This window comes from Solenopsis invicta, chromosome 16, assembly GCF_016802725.1.
Source record: "Solenopsis invicta isolate M01_SB chromosome 16, UNIL_Sinv_3.0, whole genome shotgun sequence".
Lineage (NCBI taxonomy): Eukaryota > Metazoa > Arthropoda > Insecta > Hymenoptera > Formicidae > Solenopsis > Solenopsis invicta.
The window spans coordinates 8229033-8251737 of record NC_052679.1 but is presented as its reverse complement, the minus strand read 5'-3'; the positions used below and the strand labels follow the sequence as shown (position 1 = coordinate 8251737).

At 35.7% G+C, this 22705-nt stretch overlaps 2 protein-coding genes across 3 annotated transcripts; one reads left to right on the top strand and one right to left on the bottom strand.

The window, feature by feature from the left end:
- Positions 1-4358: 4358 nt before the first annotated feature.
- Positions 4359-6717, top strand: LOC113005777 (glutamic acid-rich protein-like). Of its 2 annotated transcripts, XM_039458954.1 has the most exons (5): positions 4359-5564; positions 5667-5744; positions 5821-5892; positions 5974-6298; positions 6569-6717. In XM_039458954.1, exons 3-5 carry the CDS (start codon positions 5872-5874, stop codon positions 6694-6696), a joined length of 474 nt encoding a protein of 157 aa, XP_039314888.1. In that variant the 5' UTR covers positions 4359-5564; positions 5667-5744; positions 5821-5871; the 3' UTR covers positions 6697-6717. The 2 variants fall into 2 exon arrangements, with proteins under 2 accessions (XP_039314888.1, XP_039314889.1); XM_039458955.1 differs by lacking the exon at positions 6569-6717 and adding an exon at positions 6366-6425 and having other exon boundaries at positions 4359-5744.
- A 12817-nt stretch (positions 6718-19534) lies between these two features.
- LOC120359803 lies at positions 19535-21947 on the bottom strand. The gene is made up of 5 exons (XM_039458980.1): positions 21773-21947; positions 21270-21326; positions 20855-21183; positions 20495-20654; positions 19535-19746 (listed from the first exon to the last, which is right to left on the bottom strand). The coding sequence occupies exons 3-5, from the start codon at positions 21077-21079 to the stop codon at positions 19643-19645; spliced, it is 489 nt and encodes a 162-aa protein (XP_039314914.1). The 5' UTR covers positions 21080-21183; positions 21270-21326; positions 21773-21947; the 3' UTR covers positions 19535-19642.
- Positions 21948-22705: the final 758 nt, after the last annotated feature.

The window sequence follows — 22705 nt, the reverse complement described above, 5'->3', positions numbered from 1 at the left end:
TTTGCAAAAATGTGATAAAAAATCAGATGGATCTATTTTAAAATTTAAACAGGACGTCCCAACAAGATGGAATTCGACGTTTTATATGATAGAAAGATTTTTACAATTAAGGGAATATATCTATTTAGTGCTCTTAAAATGTCCAGTACCTCCAGACATGCTTACACATGAAGAATTTAATTTATTAACTGATATCGTTAACATTTTAAAACTAGTTGAATTAGTCACTGACGAAATTGAAGGTGATTCATATCCGACGTGTAGCATTATTATCTCTATAATAAGATGTATGATAGATGCCATAAATAATTATCGTCCTTTAACTGATCATGGTTTCACCTTCAAGAAAAATATTTTGTTTGAAATTGAAAAACGATTTGGTAACGTAGAAAGTTATGAAATATTAACAATTGCTACGATATTAGATCCCAGGTTTAAAAAGTTACATTTCCAACATCCAAGAGCTGTATCGTTGGCAATTATTTTAATATAATTTTAATTATTAATACTGCAATGCAAAAAGAAATAAATTTACATCCTAATACATTACCTATCTAATTTGTCAAAATCAAATATGGAACGTAAAAGTGTCTTGTGGAATTTGCATGATACAATGATAGCTACCTCCCCTGTAACTCGAGATGATCCTGAAGGAATAAATGTTGAATTTCGTCAATATTTAAATCGACCCGTACTTCTACGAAATCATGATCCGTTAAAAGCATGGCAAACTTTAAAATATGCATATCCTATATTGTTTAAAATAGCAAAGAAATATTTAGCAGTCGTTGCGACATCTGTTCCTTCCAAGCGTTTATTTTCGAAAGCGGGTATTATCAAATGTCAATTAAAAAATCGATAAACACCATCTAGACTTAATGCTTTACTTTTTCTCGGTTCTTTAACTCTAGAAGATTGGGAAGTAGTATATGGTTAGCCATGGGGCGTCAAAACAAATGACGTCACAGGGGGTAGAGGGGAAAACTGGCGCCAGTCTTATCAGTGAAGTGGAAGGGGTTGGAGGATGCGCTAGCAGTAAAAGGGCCAAGTGGAGGGCCTGACGAAATTTGGAACGGGGCGGGGAGGACCTGACGATATCAGGACCGGGGGGCGAGGAAGACCTGACGATATCAGGAGCGTTTTTATTGGGAAGTAAAGGGGATGGCTCCGGGAGGAATTAGAGTGTGCTTATTGGTTTCCCCCACGGCTGCCCCAGGAGCGGATTGGTTGAAAAACAGGTATTTTGGGAAAAATTTAGCAGCAAAGTGGGGAACGGGTAAAAGAGGCCTGAGAAGTTGAAAGGCCTTATCTGGAAATTACGATAGAAAGGACGGAAACGCCTTTTACGATATACATATGCTTTCAAAGGAATGGTTACTACGTACAGGAGATAGAGTCTTGGCATTAGGCAGGTCGTGTGAAAAAATAATTCGGTTTTAAAAGTTACAAAAGAGTATTTATTGAAACATTCAACTTTTTTTTTCATACAACTACGAGTATATTCTTACATTTTTAAGTTACATGATTGAATGGGGTAGCATACAGATGATTTCATCACGCATTTTTTTTATTAGAAAGAAAATATTTGTGAAAACTAATCTTATTGTTACATTAATCTTACAAACTATTTATTATTATTCTTACATTAATCATACGAAGATTTATACTTTTAAAAAATGCATGATTAAATATGACGCTACAAAAGAGTGCATTTATATCATGAAATTGTACAAATTATGACCCGTGATTTGACAGAATTATATGGACGATTTCGTCGAAGCGCAGTAAAGTTATTTCTAAAAATATTATATTAAAGTACATATCAAGAAAAGTTAAATCCTTAATTTGAGTACGTACATCGCGTTCGATTTCACTATAGTTTCCTTTTAACGTTAGTTTTATAATATCGCGATCTACGTAACTTTTCGGAAGTTTCAATTCTATTTCTTTGATTAAATAGTGAGCGCACTCGTTGACGATATTGCTTAAAGTTTTTAAATGTTCTAAATAAGCATCCACGCACTTCATTACGTTCTTCAGGCCCAGGAAGGTAGTTTTCTGCAACACGATTGCTACGGCATAGAGTTTCCGTTTCTTCATCGGTGGTGCTGAATCTTCGCCCTCCTCGTTGGTATTTTCCGCAGAATCTGACTTTTCTTTCTCCTTGTACATCAGCAATAGCGACTTTGACCCGTAGGATGAGGTAAAGATGACTGAGATATTTTTTATTACTACAGGTTCCGGTTTGAATTTGTTATTCGCGTTCAAGTAGTCGCTCATAAGTCCCATATTTTCTTGAAATTGCAGCCACGATTCCGCTTCAAAATATACTCCATCAGCGTTGCTCCCGCTTAATTTCACTACAGGCTCAAAGATTCCCTTTTTAGTAGTTTGCAGTCCCACGAGTATTCTTTTCGTATGTGAATTGTTGAGTCCATACGTTGTTGTCAGTAACATGGGAAAGCGTTCGCTTCTCCTCTCGACGTTATGCATCTCACTGATATCGGGAATCCCTGTTCGCTTTGCAGAGTTATTACTAGCTTGCTGGTTAGCCATCTTCTTCTTCTTCTTCTTACTTTGTTCTATCGAACGGCGAAACTGATGAAAAGTAACAGAACTAACAGTAATAAAAACACAACACTCTCTAACGAAGTTAACACTTCGAACGAAGAGACTTGAATGATTTTTAGTACGGAGTATCGTTGACCACGTCGACTCTGTTTGCGACGTTGCAACAATATAGACACGAGTCTGCGCGCGCAGCTAAGAAATTAAAAACATTTTTAAATTTTTCTAAATTTTCTAACAGAAATAATCTTACAGCGATATGATTTAAAATATCACGAGGATATGTCTAATACGACAAAGACGTGAGCGTGCGCACATACGATAAGTTGTTCGGACATGTGCCCACATAGAACTAAAACCTCCAATGGACGTCTAATGGACGTCTGCCGTGGAAGTTCGGACGTCCCATGGATGTCCAATGGACAGCCACTAGGCATCCACAGTTCCGCATTGCGCACGTCCATTGAACGTTAACAACGGATGTCCATTAGACGTTACGTGGATTATTAATAAAGGGTTCATAGAGCCTTAGTGGATGACAAACCGACGTCACGTGGATTATTAGTAGAGGCTTTATGGAGTCTCAGCAGACGTTATTTAGATTATTAATGGACGTGTACCGTGGAGGACCTTCAGTGGACGTCTCATGGACGGTAAAAAAAATTTTTTTTAAACAAATTTTATTATTTTTATAGCTTAATCTGTATTTGCTGTTTCACATATAACATTTTAATTCACTAATTACAATTACGTATTATTTTATAAATTTTTGAAACGCATCGGCGCCGGAGGGATTCGAACCTAAGATCTTCGGAACGATAACCTAGTATCTTAACACTGAGATAAACGTACACTTGTTAGATTGTTAATAAAAAGTTATATTTGAAGTAAAGCTGATTTGAACAAGAAGAAACTGGCGTCTTGGGTATCGTGCGAACACTCTTATTAACCTTTTGTTTATTTAGCTTTAAATATTTTTAATATAAATTACATAAATAATTAAAACCTGTTTCTGCCCATGACCAAATCAGTCAAAAAACAACAATTAGAAATAGTATCGAAGCATGAAAAAACATTAATGACGTAAAAAGCCCGTTGCCAAAGTTAATTTTGCAATTAATTGTTATAAACAAATTGTCAAAACTGACTGTAGAGGAGAACTGATTGCGCAATCGATTCACCGAGAAAAATTACTAAAAAAACATATATGACGCTTTTTTAATTGTCATAGTTGTTATAATTGTTATAAACGAATTAGTTGCATAATTGTTTTGGTAAAGAGATAATGACCAAATTCCGTAAAGAGAGCGCATGATGTACGTAATATAACATTTTATCCTTGTTTAACTTCTGGTGATCAATAAGGATAACGTCATGCACATTATACGCTTTACGGAATCTATCTGACTTCTATGATAAAAGTAAAATCTGATGAAGCTATAGAAATTTTATGGACTTCTAATGGACGTCCATCTGACTTCCATGATGGAAGTAAAATCCTATGAAGCTATAGAGGTTTAATGGACTTCTAATGGACGTCCATCTGACTTCTATGATGGAAATAAAATCCCATGGAGCTATGGAGGTTGGATGGATGTCTAATGGAGATCTATCTGACTTCCATGATGGAAGTAAAATCCCATGGAGCTATGGAGGTTGGATGGATGTCTAATGGAGATCTATTTGACTTCCATGATGGAAGTAAAATTCCATGGAGCTATGGAGGTTTCATGGATTTCTAATGGACGTCCATCTAACTTCCATGATGGAAGTAAAATCCCATGGAGCTATGGAGGTTTCATGGACTTCTAATGGACGTCCATCTGACTTCCACCATGGAGATAGACGTCTCATGGACCTATGGAAGGGCGAAAGACATCCACTGGAGGTCAATTTCTATGTGGGTGATAACTTGCACTTCCTGACTTTTTCCAGATATATGACTTCCTTCACTTCCGATATCAAAAATATCATCCTTTGCGGAGAGCGTGATTTTTCTAGTATGAGGAGTCAAAGATTAAACTTTTATTGAGCCTTTTGTTTTATCGACAGGAAAGAATGTCAAAATATGTTTTTGATAGAAGAATTTAAGATTTGGCTTTAGCTTGATTTTTCAAATGTCAACGTTTGACGAGAGTATGATTTTTCTAATCGAAGAATAGGGAACATTATCTACTATAAGATTAATCTACGAAACGAGGCTTTTGTCTAACAACAAAAAAGAACACTAGATAGGACTAGAAAAATCAGAGTCGAAAGAAGGCGGAGTTGTCGAGATAAATTCATTTTCTTTTTCCTCGCTTTTGAAATATTTGGAAGATGCAATATATAAATGTTAAGTTTCACGAAAGCTAAGCGTTAGTTCGGCTTTCGTACTCTCCAGTTATAAGTCGAGAGTTTTTCGTTGTACTACGATAAACGTTGTTGTAGGTGCAATATTTATTGTGAGTGAAAAAGTGAAAATAGTGAAGTTAAAATAGTGAAAATGTTGCGCGACGATATTGTTAAATTTTTTATCGTTGCGTGTAATTTTAATAATAAAATAGTGAAGGGTCACTATTTTAAGAAGGTAGCGCGTGACAATGACGCGTCGAATTACGCATTGTTCGACAAGTTCGCTAAGGAGTGCTCCATCACATTGCTGTGTGTTATGCACAGGCTGGGGCACTGTAATGGCAACGTGACGTTGGAAAATATAATTCGACGTCACGTTGAAACCCGACGACAAAACAAAGCGTTTTTCGAAAATAATCCGGGGGATCATATAGCTGACTTCTTGCGTCAAAGAGAAGGTAAGTAAATTTGATGTAAATTTAAAATTGAGCGTATTAATGTAAGTGTTTTTAGATATTATTTAATTATATTTATTTTTACAGTTGTAAGACACGTAGCCAGGGTTGAGCCGCTACCGCCTCGTCATGCGCCGCCTCTTGAGCGAAATTACGGGACGAGACGACGACGCGCAAAAGAGGAGCTTCAAGGTGCCGTAGCAGCCCGTAAGTAACTCTACGTACAGTAAGCATGAGACACGCGTCGTCTCGTGGAGAAAATTAAATATTCAAAGTTTTATCAAATATTAAATATAGAAAATTTTCTAGGAAGACCGCGAATTGAAATCGCGGCCTTAGTTGCGGAGGCACCATCATCTCGATACACCCCCGTCGGTAAATCATCAGGTAAATTTAAAAATATCGTGTTATAAAGTTATTGTAATAATAGTAATAATAATAACAATTGTTATTATATATTTAGATAACGACGACGATACTCGAGGTAATTTTGACAGAGTTCCATCCTCAACCGATGAGGCTATATTTACTCCAGGTAAGTTTTAAAAAATAGACTTGGAGAAACTAACATATAGTTATTTAGCATAATTAATAACAAAAAAAATATTATTTTTAGTGCAAGCAAACGAGACGGAGGACGAAGAAGAAAGAGAAGAAAGAGCGACGGGAGAAGGAAGAGGAGGAAATCGAAGAAGAAGCATTAAGAGAAGATGAGGAGGAGGATACAGACGAAGATGAGGAAGAGGAGGCAAAAGATCAAGAGGAAGAGGAAAATGAAATAGAAGAAGAAGAAGAAGAGCAGGAAGCAATGGAAGATGAGGAAGAAGGAGATAAAGAGGAATCGGATGAAGGCGCTGAAGTGGAGGATAATGAAGAGGGGACGAAAGTAGAAAATGACGCCGAGGAAAGAGAAGTCAGAGTTGCTTCGCCAGAGTATGATGGTAACTATTATTAATATTATTATTAAATTACTTTATTTCGAAGTAATATAAAGCAAAATAATTTTAGATGATATACATTATGCCAATACCTTACCATGGAGGGCATAATTAATATCACTGGGTGGGGAAATATTGTGGGGTAACTTGGTGAATTAGTTAGTATATTATATCTTTTGTCGGCGTTTTCGTGTATTAGTAAAAAAGAAAAGAAGAAATAAAACAGAATGTAAGACAGCAATGATTAATCAAAATATTTCAAAAATCTTTCAGTTCAAACTGGCGCTGGACTTGTTGAAGCTGTAATTGGAGGAAACGCTAGTGGGGAAGAATTTCTCCACAATGCTGCGGAGAATGTAGCCGACCAAAGGCCTCAACAGCAGCAACATCGGTCGCAGTAACCACAGTCGCAACATTCTCAGCAACAGGAGCAAGACCCACAATCGCAGCAGCAGCAGCAGCAGTCGCAGCAGCAACAACATTGGGCTGATGATAGATTTAATTATACAGAGCTGCAGACGAAAAACGCGCGTAGATTTAGGAATTTTTCTATACTCGGGATAGAGGCGAGTTTCGCGATACGTCCAGTGCCACAGGGTGCCGATACCGTGCGTTGGCTAGAAAACGCGTTCCGCGAAATCCATGCGTACGCGATAAGCTTAAGTGAACCGACGGATTACGTAGGGCTATCTTTCAATTCCGATAGTTTGACGCTCGGATCGGCGGGATTGTCGTTTCGTCCGGCGCGCGACTTGACTTACAAGGACATATGGGAACTCGTAAATTCGGTAGCGCAAAGCAACGGCGGAATTGAAGTCACGGAAACTTTTAATATCAGGGTTTTCAATGTCGCAGTACCGGTGGGACGTGGAAGGGTATCGAATCCATTGACGCGTGAGGATGTCGTCAAACGATCGATATTGGAAATAGTAAATGACGATAATTTATGCTTTCCTCGTTCACTTGTAGCCGCGCGAATCCACTGTGAACGTGGAAATCTTCGGGGGCCGCGTCACGAAATGTGGGAAGCCGTAAGATTCCGACGTTCCTCGCTACAACGCGATTTAGCGTTAAAATTAACGATGAACACCGGTATCGTGATACCGGACGAGGGATGTGGGATTTACGAAATCCAGCAATTTCAACGGTATCTCGCCGCTGAAAATCTGGCAATAATGGTTTACGGTTTTAAAGATTTCGGACGCGGGGGAAACCTAATCTACGACGGGCGTACGATACTCGCCTCACTAGGACGCGAACCAAATCATTGCTTAAATATTATGTATTATGAGGGTAGACGCCTTTATAATACCATTTTAAATTTAAAAGCCGCTGCGGGTTCACAAGGTGGATATTGCGTAGCGTGTAACGTTGGTTATCGCCCCATCAGAGGGCATCGTTGCTCTAAAAGATGCCCACGCTGCTACGCTATACCCTCGTGTGAACATCACGACGCGGAGAAAGTCAGGTGCGATACGTGTAATCGTACGTTCTTCGGAAATTCATGTTTCGAGCGTCATTGTACCGAAAAATCTTATGAAGGAAAATCAACTGTTTGCCATTCGGTTAAAATTTGTAACAATTGTGGACGATTTATAAAATCAAGCTCGCGACACGAATGTAATAGCGCCTATTGTAGGATATGTCATTTTCAGCAACTCGTAAATCATTCGTGTTTTATGCAACCTCTTCGACGCAGAGTCGAAGCTGAAGACCCTGGAGAGGGTACGAGTGCTGCGGCGATACGTGAAGAGGCACAAAGAAACGCTAATGACCTCGAGGGTGAGAACGTCAATGAAGTCAAGGGAGCTGTCGCATTCGTGTTTTACGATTTTGAAACGCGGCAGGACGAGGACGTACGAAAGAACCGAGAACGTAAAGTTACACGTTCCGACTCTCTGCGTAGCACAACAAATTTGCTTGCGTGGCGATAGTCGACATGACGGTGCGATGTCGGTGCGGAACGCGCGAATTTGTATTTAATATCGACCTGGTAAAACAGTTTATAGAGTTCGTGACACAACCAACAAAACATTTTAAAAGTATTATTTGTATTGCTCACAACGCAAAGGCGTTCGACGCGCAATTTATTTTAAAATATCTAGTCGAAAAATCGTTAATAACGGAAAAGCCACGGATAATTCTGAACGGGACGAAGATTATCGTGATGACGATCGGTCATACAAAATTCATCGACAGCGTTAATTATATGTCGATGCGATTATCTGATCTACCTAAAGCTTTCGGGCTAAGAGACACGGCAGATAAAGGCATTTTTCCGCATTTATTTAACACTGTGGAGAATGAATCGTATGTCGGTCCATTACCCGAGGCTCGATTTTATTCTCCCAATCAAATGAAACTTGATGAGCGCGAGCGATTTCTTGCATGGCATACGGAAATGACAAATAAAAATGTCATCTTCGACTTCCAGCGCGAGATCGTACGTTATTGTCGAAATGACGTAGATATTTTACGACGTGCTTGTGTAGCTTTCCAAAAAATATTTTTACAGCGCGGCGGTGTGTGTCCTTTCGAAGAATGCACGACTATCGCTTCCACGTGTATGAAAGTTTTTCGAAAAAACTTTCTTTGCGAGGGGGAAATAGGAATCATCCCGTCTGGCGGATACAGAAACGCCGATAGACAATCGCGCAAAGCTTTACAATGGTTAGTGTGGAAGGAGCGTGAGCTCGGACATCCCATAAACCATGCCGGGCGAGGTCGCGAGCGTTTAATCGGCGGTAGCCACGTAGACGGTGTAATGTGGGGAATTACTTAAAATTCACTCACTGAGTTTCGTCTTTCGTTTATGAGTTTATTTCTTGATAAGTGACAAAGGTTCAATCCACTCGCGTGGTAATCAATGTTCACGTGTGACGTGATATTTTGTATGTGCGTGAGATGACACGCTTCGTCGCGACAACGCCTCAGGGAAGCAGCGGCCCTGAGTCTAAAGAGACGACGCCTTGGGGTAGCTGTCCCGAGTCGCGAACTCGATAAGATATTCTTAGTCGAGGAAGATCGGACCGTTCGGACACTGCTAGGCTCGGACTTGACACGTTCGACCGATTTCTGCTCGTGATTCGTAATCTGATGGAATTAACCCGTCATCCGTGGGCACGCCGTTCTTATAACTTCTGATTCCCGAACCTTCGTCCTGATTGGCACTCAGGTCGGGTAGGCGTACGTCCAGGATAACAAATCGAAACCGACCAGTTTTTAGTTTGACGAATGAGCTGTGAACAACTAAGACAACGATCGCCGCACCCAGGATGACGAACGCGACAATAGCCGTTTCCGGGTCATCGTTTTATGGTTTAAGGGTCCGACGCCGCGGCGTCGAACCCTTTCTCGCCTTTCAAGGGATGCATGTGTACAAACATTCGGCAATTGTCCGAAACTCGCCCGTTATCTCCTCGGCTATGAATTATATCGTTTGTTTTTAGAAAGTGAAATACATAATATGATTCATAGCTATGAATGGTCATTTTGACATTATAGAACTGTGTAAGTGTGGGTCGTGCACGACATTGGTGTCTGTGTGTGTGTACATAACAGACGGATATTACGAGACAAAATTGGGGATTGAAACTCAGCCTTTCGTTCTCCAATTTCACGGGTGCTTCTGGCACGGATGCCTTACTTGCTTCCAAGTGAATCGTGACAGAAAGCTTTCAACTGCTAACCGCGACGATACGATAGAAACGCGTTACGAACGAACTATCGCAACGACATGGCGTCTTCGCCGGCAAGGATATCAGGTGATTGAAAAATAGGAGTGCGCTTTCGACCGAGAAATGAGGGCAAATAACGAGATGCGTAATTTTCTCGAACATCCCTATACTAAAATCTGCGCCTCTCGATCCGCGTGACGCGTTTTTTGGTGGCCGCACGGAAAATATCGTAACTCGACTCGAAGTAGCGGGGTACGCGGAAAAAATACGTTACGTGGACGTGTGTTCTTTGTATCCTTACGTATTAAAGATGGGCGTTTTTCCGATCGGCCACCCTGAAATCTATATCAGAGCGGAATGCTCATCGTTAATCGGCGACGGACCAAGGTATAATTTCGACCCGGTCGAAGGTCTCGTACGTTGTCGAGTACTCCCACCGCGCAATCTCTTTCACCCGGTACTCCCGTATCGTGTGCGCGGAAAATTGCTGTTTGCGTTGTGCCGGAGTTGCTGCGAAATGTTCTCGCAGTCCGCGTGCACTCACGAACATCCTGACGAACGTAAATTCGAGGGTACTTGGGTATCATACGAATTACGTAAAGCCATCGAGGAAGGTTATCTTGTGAGGCAAGTAAATGAAATTTAGCAATACAAAGTTGCTCGCTACGATCGCGATACGTAAAGCCATCGAGGAAGGTTATCTTGTGAGGCAAGTAAATGAAATTTGGCAATACAAAGTTGCTCGCTACGATCGCGATACGTGGCAGGGTGGATTGTTCACCGGATATATAAATTCCTTTTTGCAATTAAAGCAGGAAGCTAGTGGATGGCCGAGCAAATGTGTAGATGACGAGAGTAAAGCACGATACCTTCGTGAATATGAGGAAATCGAAGGTATTATACTCGATAGAAACAACATCTCTCGTAATCCTGGCTTGCGCTCGGTCGCGAAGCTCTGTTTAAATTCCTTCTGGGGAAAATTCGGCCAACGATCGAATCTTCCTAGTACCGAGATCGTAGAATCGCCTCAGCGTTTCGCAACTTTGCTCACTAGCCCTGAGCACAAAATAACTGACATATTACCAGTCAACGACGAGGTATTGTATGTCTCGTGACGACTGCGAGAAGAGGCAATCGTAGCTTCTCCGATTACCAACGTCGTGATCGCGGCATACACGACGGCACAAGCTAGGTTAAAATTGTATGATTATTTAGAAAAGTTAAATAGACGTGTATTATATTGCGATACCGATTCTGTTATACAGGGTGACCCATTTTAACTTAGGCAGTCAAATAACTCGAAAAATAAGCACACTACGAAAAAAATGTTTAGAATCAAAATTTCGTCATTTTGAGGGGGACGTACAATGACGTTAAAATCAGCCCCCCCACCCCTCTCCCTGGGCGGTGAGGGGGGCAAGTTTGAAATCTTAAAGGGGAACCCCTATTTTTTATTGCATATTCGGAATCTTTGACTAAAAACACATACAATTTGTCTGAAACATTTTTTTCGATTCATGATAAATGGCGCTGTAATCGACGAAATTCAATTTCTTCGATTTCTCTTACTGAGAACCCATGCTTACGATTCTGCAATAAATTAACAATAAAAATACCACGTTTTCATTGTTAATACTCGAAATTAGTTTCAAAACAAACTTCTCATTATTTTTTATTACTCATTAATTACTTCTCAAGAAACTGCTTTTAGCGTAACCCAGGAACAACGACGTGGACGTAGCAGTTTTCTGTTCCCTTCGGGATGCTTGATTAACGTGAGTCCCCTCGCCTCTCACAATTCGGGGTGCTCGTACGTGTGGTAATCTAGCCAGTGAAGGCAAGGTCGTATGGTGACCCAACCAGTTAAGGCAAGATTGCATTGTTATCAGCTCTCTCCGCATGGAGGAGATGCTCAAAGTGTGCACCATTGTTGTGCACATTCACCAAAGGTTATAAGAATATCGACTACTTCTGTAGGCGTATAATTTGCCATTTTACAAGAATTTTATCAGAGTACAAATGTTAAAAAAATACATAAACACTTGTGACTTTGGCACTAAATGGACAAAATTTTGGAGGGATACTTAGAAGAACTCCATCAGATGGAAAGTCCAAAATGTCTTGGTACTTTGGACCATTCAAGTTGCCTAAAGGGCAGGTTACGCTAAAAGCAGTTTCTTGAGAAGTAATTAATGAGTAATAAAAAATAATGAGAAGTTTGTTTTAAGTATTAACTAATTTCGAGTATTAACAATGAAAACGTGGTATTTTTATTGATAATTTATTGCAGAATCGTAAGCATAGATTCTCAGTAAGAGAAATCGAATAAATTGAATTTCGTCGATTACAGCGCCATCTATCATAAATCGAGAAAAATGTTTCAGACAAATTGTATGTGTTTTTAGCCAAAGATTCCGAATATGCAATAAAAAATAGGAGTTCCTATTTAAGATTTCAAACTTGCCACCCCTCACCGCCCAGGGGGAGGGGTGGGGAGGCTGATTTTAATGTCATTGTACGTCCCCCTCAAAATGACGAAATTTTAATTCTAAACATTTTTTCGTAGTGTGCTTATTTTTCGAGTTATTTGGCTGCCTAAGTTAAAATGGGTCACCCTGTATATTTGAGTAGTGGTGATCCAAACAAGTACGAACCACGTACTGGGAATTTTCTGGGCGACATGACGGACGAACTCGAAAGCTACGGCAACGGTAGCTACATCGAGTCGTTTGTGTCGGGAGGCCCAAAATTTTATGCGTATGTGGTTTGTACAGCGGATGGAATCACTCGTGAAACTTGTAAAGTGAAAGGAATAACTTTAAATTATAATAATTCTAGATTTGTAAATTTCCATAGTATAAGAAATTTAATATTAGAAAGAGAAAGGCAAGAGGAAGGAGAAAATGAAGAAAACCATGGAAAGGAACCCGTGATAAATCTGCGCTTTAATGCAATTCGTCGCGGGAAGGTCCCGTTAGCGCAGAGTGCGATAGCGCACATCCCGATAGCACACATAAAATTTAAAGTAATTCCCGATAACGCACATCCCGATAGCGCACATCTCGATAGCGCACAGCAAAGAAAGGCGCGATGACCCGATAACGCACAACATAAAAGGCGCATTGTCCCGATAGCACACAATGCAAAAAGCGCATCATCCCGATAGCGCACATCCCGATAGCGCACATCCCGATAACGCACATCCCGATAGCGCACATCTTGATAGCACGCGACTATGTCCTCTATCGGGAAAAAGACGCGTATCCCTTAGCACACGTATAATACTATGTAACGTGTACCGTATACAATGTGATTCATTATAATGTATTAGTCTTTTTATTTACATATTCGTAGTCGAACTCTGAGACGATTTTTCCTTTAGAAAAATATTTGTCCTGAACTTAGTTGTTAAGTTATAAAAAGAAATAGCGTATGACGTGTCGGATAGTAGTGGTATACAGGGGAGGCGCAACTCACTGTTACATGCGGGTGTTTCCGTGAGGCACCTGATGCACTCAGATGACACAACCGAATACGGACAACACTTTCACATTTGAAGTTTCGCTTTCTCTCTTTCACTTTAATTATGCTCTATTTAACTTGTCTAATATCAGTCTCTGTCATCTGGCCGTCAAATACCAGGATGACCGTGAGATCTTCACGTCGCCCAGAAAATTCAAGTACACGCTCACAGGCGCCACATATATGCGCAACATTATTGTAATGAATGTACACCCAGCGTCATTGATTCTTTAAATCGGAAAATTTTCCAAACAGAGGAGTTACCATCTTTCTACATACTCCCAGTTCATGATTAATGTAACGACTAGAACTTATTAGTCGTTACGTTAATCATGTTCTGTAAATATTTTTAAAGATAGCGACTACTCAAATTGGAAAATTTTCCGAGGGACAGAATCAATCAAGCTGGTTGTACTCTCGCGAATAATAAAATTTAATAAGAAAATTTAAGACAAATATGATCGCTTAAATATCATTTGCAAATTAAAAATACTACATTTTAAACGCACGAAAAGGGACGGAAGGAGTGAGAGAGAGAGTGAGAGGGTGCCTTCGAACAAGTTTATGCACGTTTACTCGCGCACATCCCGATAGCGAACATCGCGGTAACGCGCATCCCGATAGCGCACATCCCGATAACGCACATCCCGATAGCGCACATCCCGATATGTTTTTCCTAATTAAGCATTATATTAGAAAAATATTTAAGAAGTAAATATATTTACAAACATTTATAACAATTAAAAAAAAAAATATTTAGAATTATTAAAGTTGTTAGTAAAGTATACTGTTAGTAAAGTATACTGTCTATATGCATTTGTTAACGCTTCTGATTTAAAAAAAGAATTGAAATAAAACAATTATTTTATTTTTAATGTCTTTTCAAAAATTAAAAACGAAACTTAATTTTGCCCAAGGAAAAAAAAGAAAAAGGAAAAAAATAATTGTGCTAATATATTATATAATAATGTTCAAAGAAAAACAAATATTTACATTAAACATGTTTTACATATACAGGGAGGTTCGGAAACGGACGAACGTCTCAAAAAGAGCATTCTTGAGAAAAATGTTTTAAAAATTGTAATCATTTTAAGTGAGGGACTACATAGTATTATAGTAAAACCTCAAATAACGTTGTCAGGGTCACATAAAATTTAGATCTAATTTCTCAAATAGAAACTAATTTTTCGTTGCTATTATTGTAATTTATCTCTAAAACTTTTCAAAACACTAAATTACGTAGTTTTACCAATTATTATTGCATTCCACTTTTTAAACGTATACTAAAATATTGGAACTAAATAAAATAACGGTAGAAAACCATCTCATTACAATATATGTAGGCTCTAATAAAAGCGCGAAACGCGAATAACCCTACAATGTAAAGTAAAGAACAAAAAAATTAAGATGCAGAGTAAGGGTTATTTATACATAATGTTTTAAAATAATTATATATTAAACATTAATGTAATTAATTATACATAATTATATATAAAGTATGTCAATATATATTAAAATATACGTAATATTTTATAAACAGTTATACCTAATTATACATGTTTTATATATATGAATAATATATAAAAATTTTTTCGGAAAACTTCTAGGAAAGAAAAGTGTCATTCTTATCTCGCAGAATCTTTTCCATCAGGGACGCGGACAACGCGACATATCTCTCAACGCGAATTACATCGTGGTTTTCAAAAATCCTCGCGATCGCGCTCAAATTCGTCATTTAGCGCGACAAGTCTATCCCGATGATCCAAAATTTCTAGAAGAGGCTTATTACGACGCTACTTCGAGACCTCACGGATACTTGTTGCTCGATCTGAAGCAATCGACTCCGGACGAATATCGTATTTCGTACGTGCGTCTTTCCCGATGATACTAGACATTACGTTTACGTACCGCGTAGATCGTTTTCCATTGCATAAAAATCGCGTAACGCGGCTCGTGGAGACCAGTCGCGCTGTTCTCTCTCGCGACGAAGGAGGACAACATGAGTTCGGACAGCGTGACGAAAATCGCCAGACGTTCAATCGGAAAGAGAAACGCTTGTCTTCTCGAGGCGCTGTGTCATCTGAACAATAAGCAGCGAATGATCTTTCTTCGAATCGCGGACAATAAACCCTGTAAGCAAAATATCATTTCAACAATGTTACTACAACGATATTCTAGCAACATGTAACATTGTAGAACTTGTAGGTCGTAACGTTGCATACAACGTCATTATGAATAAACTTTGACGTACATATTGAAGTTTTCCGCAACATTGACTTGGAAGATATACAATATTGCATATAATGTTACATTAATGATTTCCTTACGTCGCAACAACGTTTATCCCAATATTAAAATAACAATTCAACAATGTTGCATCAATGTTTTTCTTACGTTGCAATAACGCTTATCCCAATATTAAAATAATATTTTTAAAATGTTGCATTAATGTTTTTCTAACGTTTCAATAACATTTTCCGCAATATCAAAGCAACATTTCAACAATAATGCATTGATTTTTTTTTAGCATTTCAACAACGTTGTCCCAATTAACAAAATATCGTTTCAACAATATTGTGTTAATATTTCTCTTACGTTAGAACAATATTTATTCTAAAATCTACTTAAAATTGTTCCAAATATTATATTTTTATTGTAAATTACACATTTTTCAACATTTTATCAATAAATATATTAAATTATATATATTTAACTATTTTAGTGGTAACGCATAAAATATTTTAATAAATTGTTAAAAAATTTTACATACAATAAAAATAATATATTTATAACAACTGTAAGTAGATTTTAGGATATTGTTTTATCGTAAAAAAATTATTAACACAGCATTGTTGAAATCTTTTGCTAACTGAAACAAATATTGTTCTAATGTAAGAGGAACATTAATGTTGTGTACGAATATATTATTTAGGGTGTGAAATAACAAGAAAATATAAAAGATTGAACATTTTACATTTTATAAACATTTTTATACACATTATACATTTTTTTAACATTTATAAACATTTTATAATACTGTGTTCTATATAAAAGTTAGATATTTCAATCAAGTATTCTCATATATATTATAACGAATTTTATATATTAATACAATAAAATTTAACAATGTTGCATTAATGTAACAGTAAATCAACAAGTAAAACCTGTAAGAAGCCTTTAACCTTTTGCTGAAAAAAAAATCACAATTCAAAGCTCATAGCGAAAGGTTAAAGGCTGTCACTATACATCTATCACAGATTGGAGCTTAATCTTATATTAAGATTCTACTAAGATTTATTAAATCAAAATTAAAAACAAATGAGGAATTTTATTTTCAAATTGATGATTATTACAAACAAATATCTCTTATGTGACTTCAAGATTGACCTTGTTACATTAATTCCTTTAGATTATATGCATTTGGCGTTACTAGGTTTCATAATTATAAAACAGCTGGTTAAAAATACAGTTCCTCATTAGTTTTTAATAGCAAATTTAATTTTGAAAGTCAACTTATTTTAAAATTGTATTTCATAATTATTTTATACAACTTTGGCATGAATTTAAACTTTTTATAAACAAGGTTACTTAAATGATACTAATTACTTGAAAAACGTTATAAAAGTGTTATGCAATTAGTTATATCACTTTATAAATCATTTCTGTATAATATTAAATACAACACACTCCTATTTTGTAAATTTTGAGTGATATGTCTCCAATAGAGACAGTACTTTCTGAAGAAATCTGAGATCCTATTTCTTCATTCGTTTAAGTAGAGCAATGTCCATCTGTTAATTTATCATTTACCTCTCCAATAATTCAAAATACGGTGTAAGTAAATAAGATTCCAAGTGCTTCACTATCTGAATCGTCAACATATCAAAATGCTGATTTGTCAATTGAAACATTTTAAAAATCATCTTAAATGTTGGGCGACTAAACATCATATCGCGCAATCTGCTGTTAGCGATTTATTAAAAATAATAAAATCAGACTTAAATATTCATTCATTGTCTTCAGATGCACGTACCATTTTGAAAACAGAAGACATTAGTAATAAAATCTTTAACCCTTAAACACAGCGATCCTGTAAAATACGGAAACACATTTTTGGGTCTGGGAGACTTTTTCAACTTTGAGAAGCTATAACTTTGATTACAATCAATATTTTTCTACAATTTTTTTTTTTTAACAAAAGTTCAAAATTTCAGGAGTGTGACTACATAATCGGCATTGCCAAAAAATAATTTATTGTGAGGTTATAAGAGAAAAACCATTAAGCAAAAATGAGAAATTGGTCAAAAATCCACTTTTCCTTCAAAAAATCACATCTTTGCAACAAAAAACGTTTAAGGACTTTCAAATACGGCGTTTTAAAGCTAAAGAGTCACACTTTCAAAATAAAATTTAGCAAAGTTATTCCTTTTAAAAAGTATAATTATATAACATGGAGAATATGAGGTATTTTTGGGCATCTAAAAATCCACTTTTTAAAAATAAAATCATATCTTTGCAACAAAAAACTTTGAAGAACTTTACAATACGGCGTTTTAAAGCTAAAGATTCATACTTTCAAAAACAAATTATATTATTGTCATTTCTATTAAAAAATGTACTTATGTAACAAGGCGAATATGAGGTATTTTTGATTAAATCGTGTCTAAAATTGAAAATTGATGTGTCTCATGATATACTTCGGAAAAATTCTTTTTTCTACAGCATTTTATAGTATTCCAACTTTAAACAGAGTATATGCGAGTAACATCCGCAAACTGACCTGTTTGAACGTATTTTGTCCAGCTTTTTTATGTAAAATACTCACAAAAAAAGTTTCACTTACGCACTATATGGGTCGCATTGACCCTAACAAAACTTTGCTGCCGTGACGTTCGAATTCTAGTTGACCAAAAAAGTTGATCAACCATATCAATCAAAAGAGGAGATTTCAAACTTTTTTTACGTCTTGGTGCGAACCTTCTATTTCATTCCGTCTTCACATAGCAAGCGTTCAAAATTTCATATAGGGTCTCTCAAACCCACTTACGTATTTAAGGGTTAATTTAGATCTCGGGAAATATTATCACTTTGAATTAAAATCACAGTTGTCATTGAAATTAAAGCAAAATAATTTTAAAGGTAATGAAGTTAATATGTCGATTAATGTTGATGGACTTTCTCTTACAAAAAGTAGCAATAGTCAGTTTTAGCCTATCTTGATAAAAATAGACGAACTTGAAAAGGTAAAACCATTTCCAATAGGAATATATCACGAAGAAAGTAAGCCAAATAATTCTAATACGTTTTTTATTAAGATTTATCAAAAAAATGAAAATTTTACAAAAAGAAGGTTTAGTCAAAGAAATACCAGTGCAAGATGATTAGATTAAATATAAATGCAGCATCAGTAAGCATGATAAGTTCACGTGCAAATATTCAAAAAAATGTACAAAGAAATAAGAGACATATTTTCTGAAAAAAGAGAATTCTGAGATTCCTCTTTTTTCATTTGTTCAATTAAAGCAATCTCCATCTTTTAATTTATTAATTACCTCTCTAACCATTCAAAATACGGTGGAAGTAGATGGGATTTCAAGTGCTTCACTATCTAAAGCGTCAACATATCTAAATTCTGATTTGCCAATTGAGACATTTAAAAATCACCTTGGATTGTTAATATGTCGATTAATGTTGATAGGCTTCCTCTTACAAAAAGTAGCAATAGTCAATTTTGGCCTATTTTGATAAAAATAGACAAACTCGAAAAAGTAGAACTATTTCCAATAGATATTACATCACGGAGAAAGTAAGCCAAGCCCATCATTCTAACACGTTTCTATTAAAATTTATCGAAGAAATTAAATTTTACAAATAAACATATAAATTTCATTGACAGAATTGTAAAAATGAGCATTAGTAAAATTCTGGGCAATGCGCCTGCAAAAAATGTGACTGGATGTCAGCGCTGTTAAAAGCAAAATAAGTAAAAAAAAAAAAAATACCGCGAGACGCGACCACGCCTCCTGATACAAAAAGGAAAGACATATGAAAAGCTCCTCCTTGGATATTTCATCGGGAAGGACAATTTTTGCCAGCAGTATCATTGAGATCATTGGTGAGCCTGTCTTCAATGTCTCGCTGACTTTTTTTAAAGTTTTCTTTGTCTACGAACATTGGAAAATCGGAACCATTCCATCACTGTAAATTCGAAATCCCTTTCGGTGACTCGAGGAAATGTTGTTCTAAAAGCTTCTAAAATAAGAAAAATATAACACATGAACAAAAAACATTCTATTTACTAGTTTCATTAATACAAAAATAGCAATATGTTTATATTTGCGTGATTTTTTCTTTTTATTCTAATTGACATTTTAATATATAGAAAAATTAAATGTCACGTATGTAAGTACGCAAACGTATATTGTGCATTGTATACCCCCGCTAATTGATTCTGTCTCTCGGAAAATTTTCCAAACTGACAAGTCGCAATCTTTCTACATATTTATAGTTCATGATTAACGTAACGACCAATAAGCTGTAGTCGTTACATTAATCATGAACTGCGAGTATGTAGAAAGATGGTGACTTCTCAGTTTGGAAAATTTTCTGAGGAACAGATTCAATTACCGTGGGTGTACACCCAAGGACTTTGATTCTGTCAATGGGGATATTTTCCAAATTGAGAAGTTGCTATCTTTCTACATACTTACAGTTCATGATTAATGTAACTAGCAATAAGCTCTAGTCGTTTCATTAATCATGAACTGCAAATATGTAGAAAGTGGTAACTTCTCAGTTTGAAAAATTTCCTCATGGACAGAATCAAAGTCCTTGGGTGTACATACACATACAATCGAGTCATAAATGCCTTTCCGATGCATATTCATGCGCATGCATTCGTATAGGATACGTTACATACATTATATGGAAAGATAAGGCAAAAGAATCACACCGGGAAGGCAATAATGACTGCTAGTACACAAATCATAAACGGGCTTACTTTTAATACTCATTATAATTTGCGTATCCCCAACTTTGAAGTTGTTTTTTTGCCCTGTCCATGAGCACATTGATGTTAAGTTATCCGTGAACATTGCGCTTAAAGTTCTTCGAAGGAAATCTTTTTCGTTCTTTCCTCCTATTAATAATACTTTATTAACCTGTGAACAAAAATATTTGTTATACTTATCTATTAATATAATTACAATTTTTAATAAAAATTAATAAAAGTATTTTCACAAATTTAATAGTATTTTGATATGTCTAATATAAAAGTACATTTCTTTATCAAGAAAATAATATGTTGACAATTAGTACGTATTTCCTAAATAACAGATACTTGTTAAATAAATGTACTTACAACTTGCATTGAAGCCTCATCATCATTTTTCAATATATCCTCTAATTGAAGCAAGTCTTCAATTGTGGTTAATGGAAGGTATTTTCCAATTTTATTGTCCTTTATGGTTATGTCTTCCTTATGGTATTGTTCATTATTAATTTTAGTCAGGATTATATTTACAGTCTCCTGAATCTGTTCCTGTTTATTTTCCAAAGTTTGCAGTTGTAATTGAATATCTGTCATCGTTCTCCTAAATTCAATTACAAAGTTAGAGAAATTATCGTCATCGTCTACTTGTTCATTTACTATTGGCGCTGTAGTAATATTGTCTGCTAAGATATCACTCTCTGTAATATAAAATTAATAAATGTTACATATTTTTACATTAAATGAAATTAACATTGTTTTCATATTAAAATAATTTTTGTATTACCATTGTTCTGTTCTGCATCACCTCCTTCAAAATTGTTATTATTCGATTCCAATGGTTCTAAAAATAAAAAACATTTTATACAATTAAATATATAATCAAAATTGTTTGAAAATTTTGTAGAAAATAAATTAAACATAACATCAGATTTTATTTGAATATCAGGATATATATTAGGGTTAGGTAAGTTAATCCCAAGTTCATGGCCAAATCAGCAAAAATAACAAAAAAATAATTATTATTAATAGAACCGGAGCATTAAAAAATATTAATTACATAAAAAGCACGTTGCAAAAATCAATTTTGCAAGTAATTCTTATAAACAAATTATTAAAAATATATTGTAGAGGAAAACTGATTGCGGCAATCAATTCTACAGGAAAAATTACTAAAAAAGCATGTAACTTTTTAAAATCATTCTTATTTTAAGCTAAAAAAATAATTATAGTTTATTTTTTTCCATATGTAAACCTGTATAATGCACTTGCAATCGAATTACAGTTTACCTGTGGTTTTAGTACTTGTGGTAGTATTTTTCTTCTGGTGAGAGACCAATTTTGGAGAACCAACAAATTCAACAAAATCATTTTGCTTGTTGTGTTTTACTTTTCGTTTTCCCGCTTATCGCTTATTTTCCGATTCTGACGAGGCAACAGCGTGTTTTTCAGCGTTTAAAACTAATTCATAAGTGGGTAAAAAAAAAGATAATCACTGCGATTTCAATAATCAACAAATTTGAATTTATACAAAAGCTCTAAAAAAGTCATATGAACATAAGTACTGTATTCTAACACTATCGGTACTATAAAACTGTAGAATATGAATTTCAATAATCTTTGCACATATTCGTTTATTTTTAAATTTCATGTAGAAATAATTTTCATTATAAACAATGCACAAATTAAATTAAACAAAATAGGCAATAAATTATTTTAAACTTTCTTTACGAACATTCTAACATTAACTTACCATGCTTACTAATAACACTGCATTTACATTTAATCCAATCATTTTGTACTGCCATTCCTTTGACTATGGCCGTTCTGATATTTTTCATTCCCTGAGGCCAAAAACAATAATTTGGTTCTTCTAACCAGAATATAGGAACTACTGAGAACTCCATGTGCTCAAATTGAAGCGCAAACTAAAATGATAAAAAAGACATTGCTTTTGAGTTTCTAATATAAAAAATACAAAATTAAGTTAAAAAATAAATTAAAAACATGTTTATAAAATCGAGCTAAAAAAACAGCATTAAATTTCTATAGTCTTTTTTACATTTATTAATTAATTCTTTTATGTAACAAAATTCTTATAATTAATAAAATTTTGATTAGCAAAAAGATCGAATAAAATTTTTTTACAGTCACTAAGATGTTTGTTCTCTGTTTATCTACACTAACAAGACAGTATGAAATTATTTATCTCTTACCTTACAA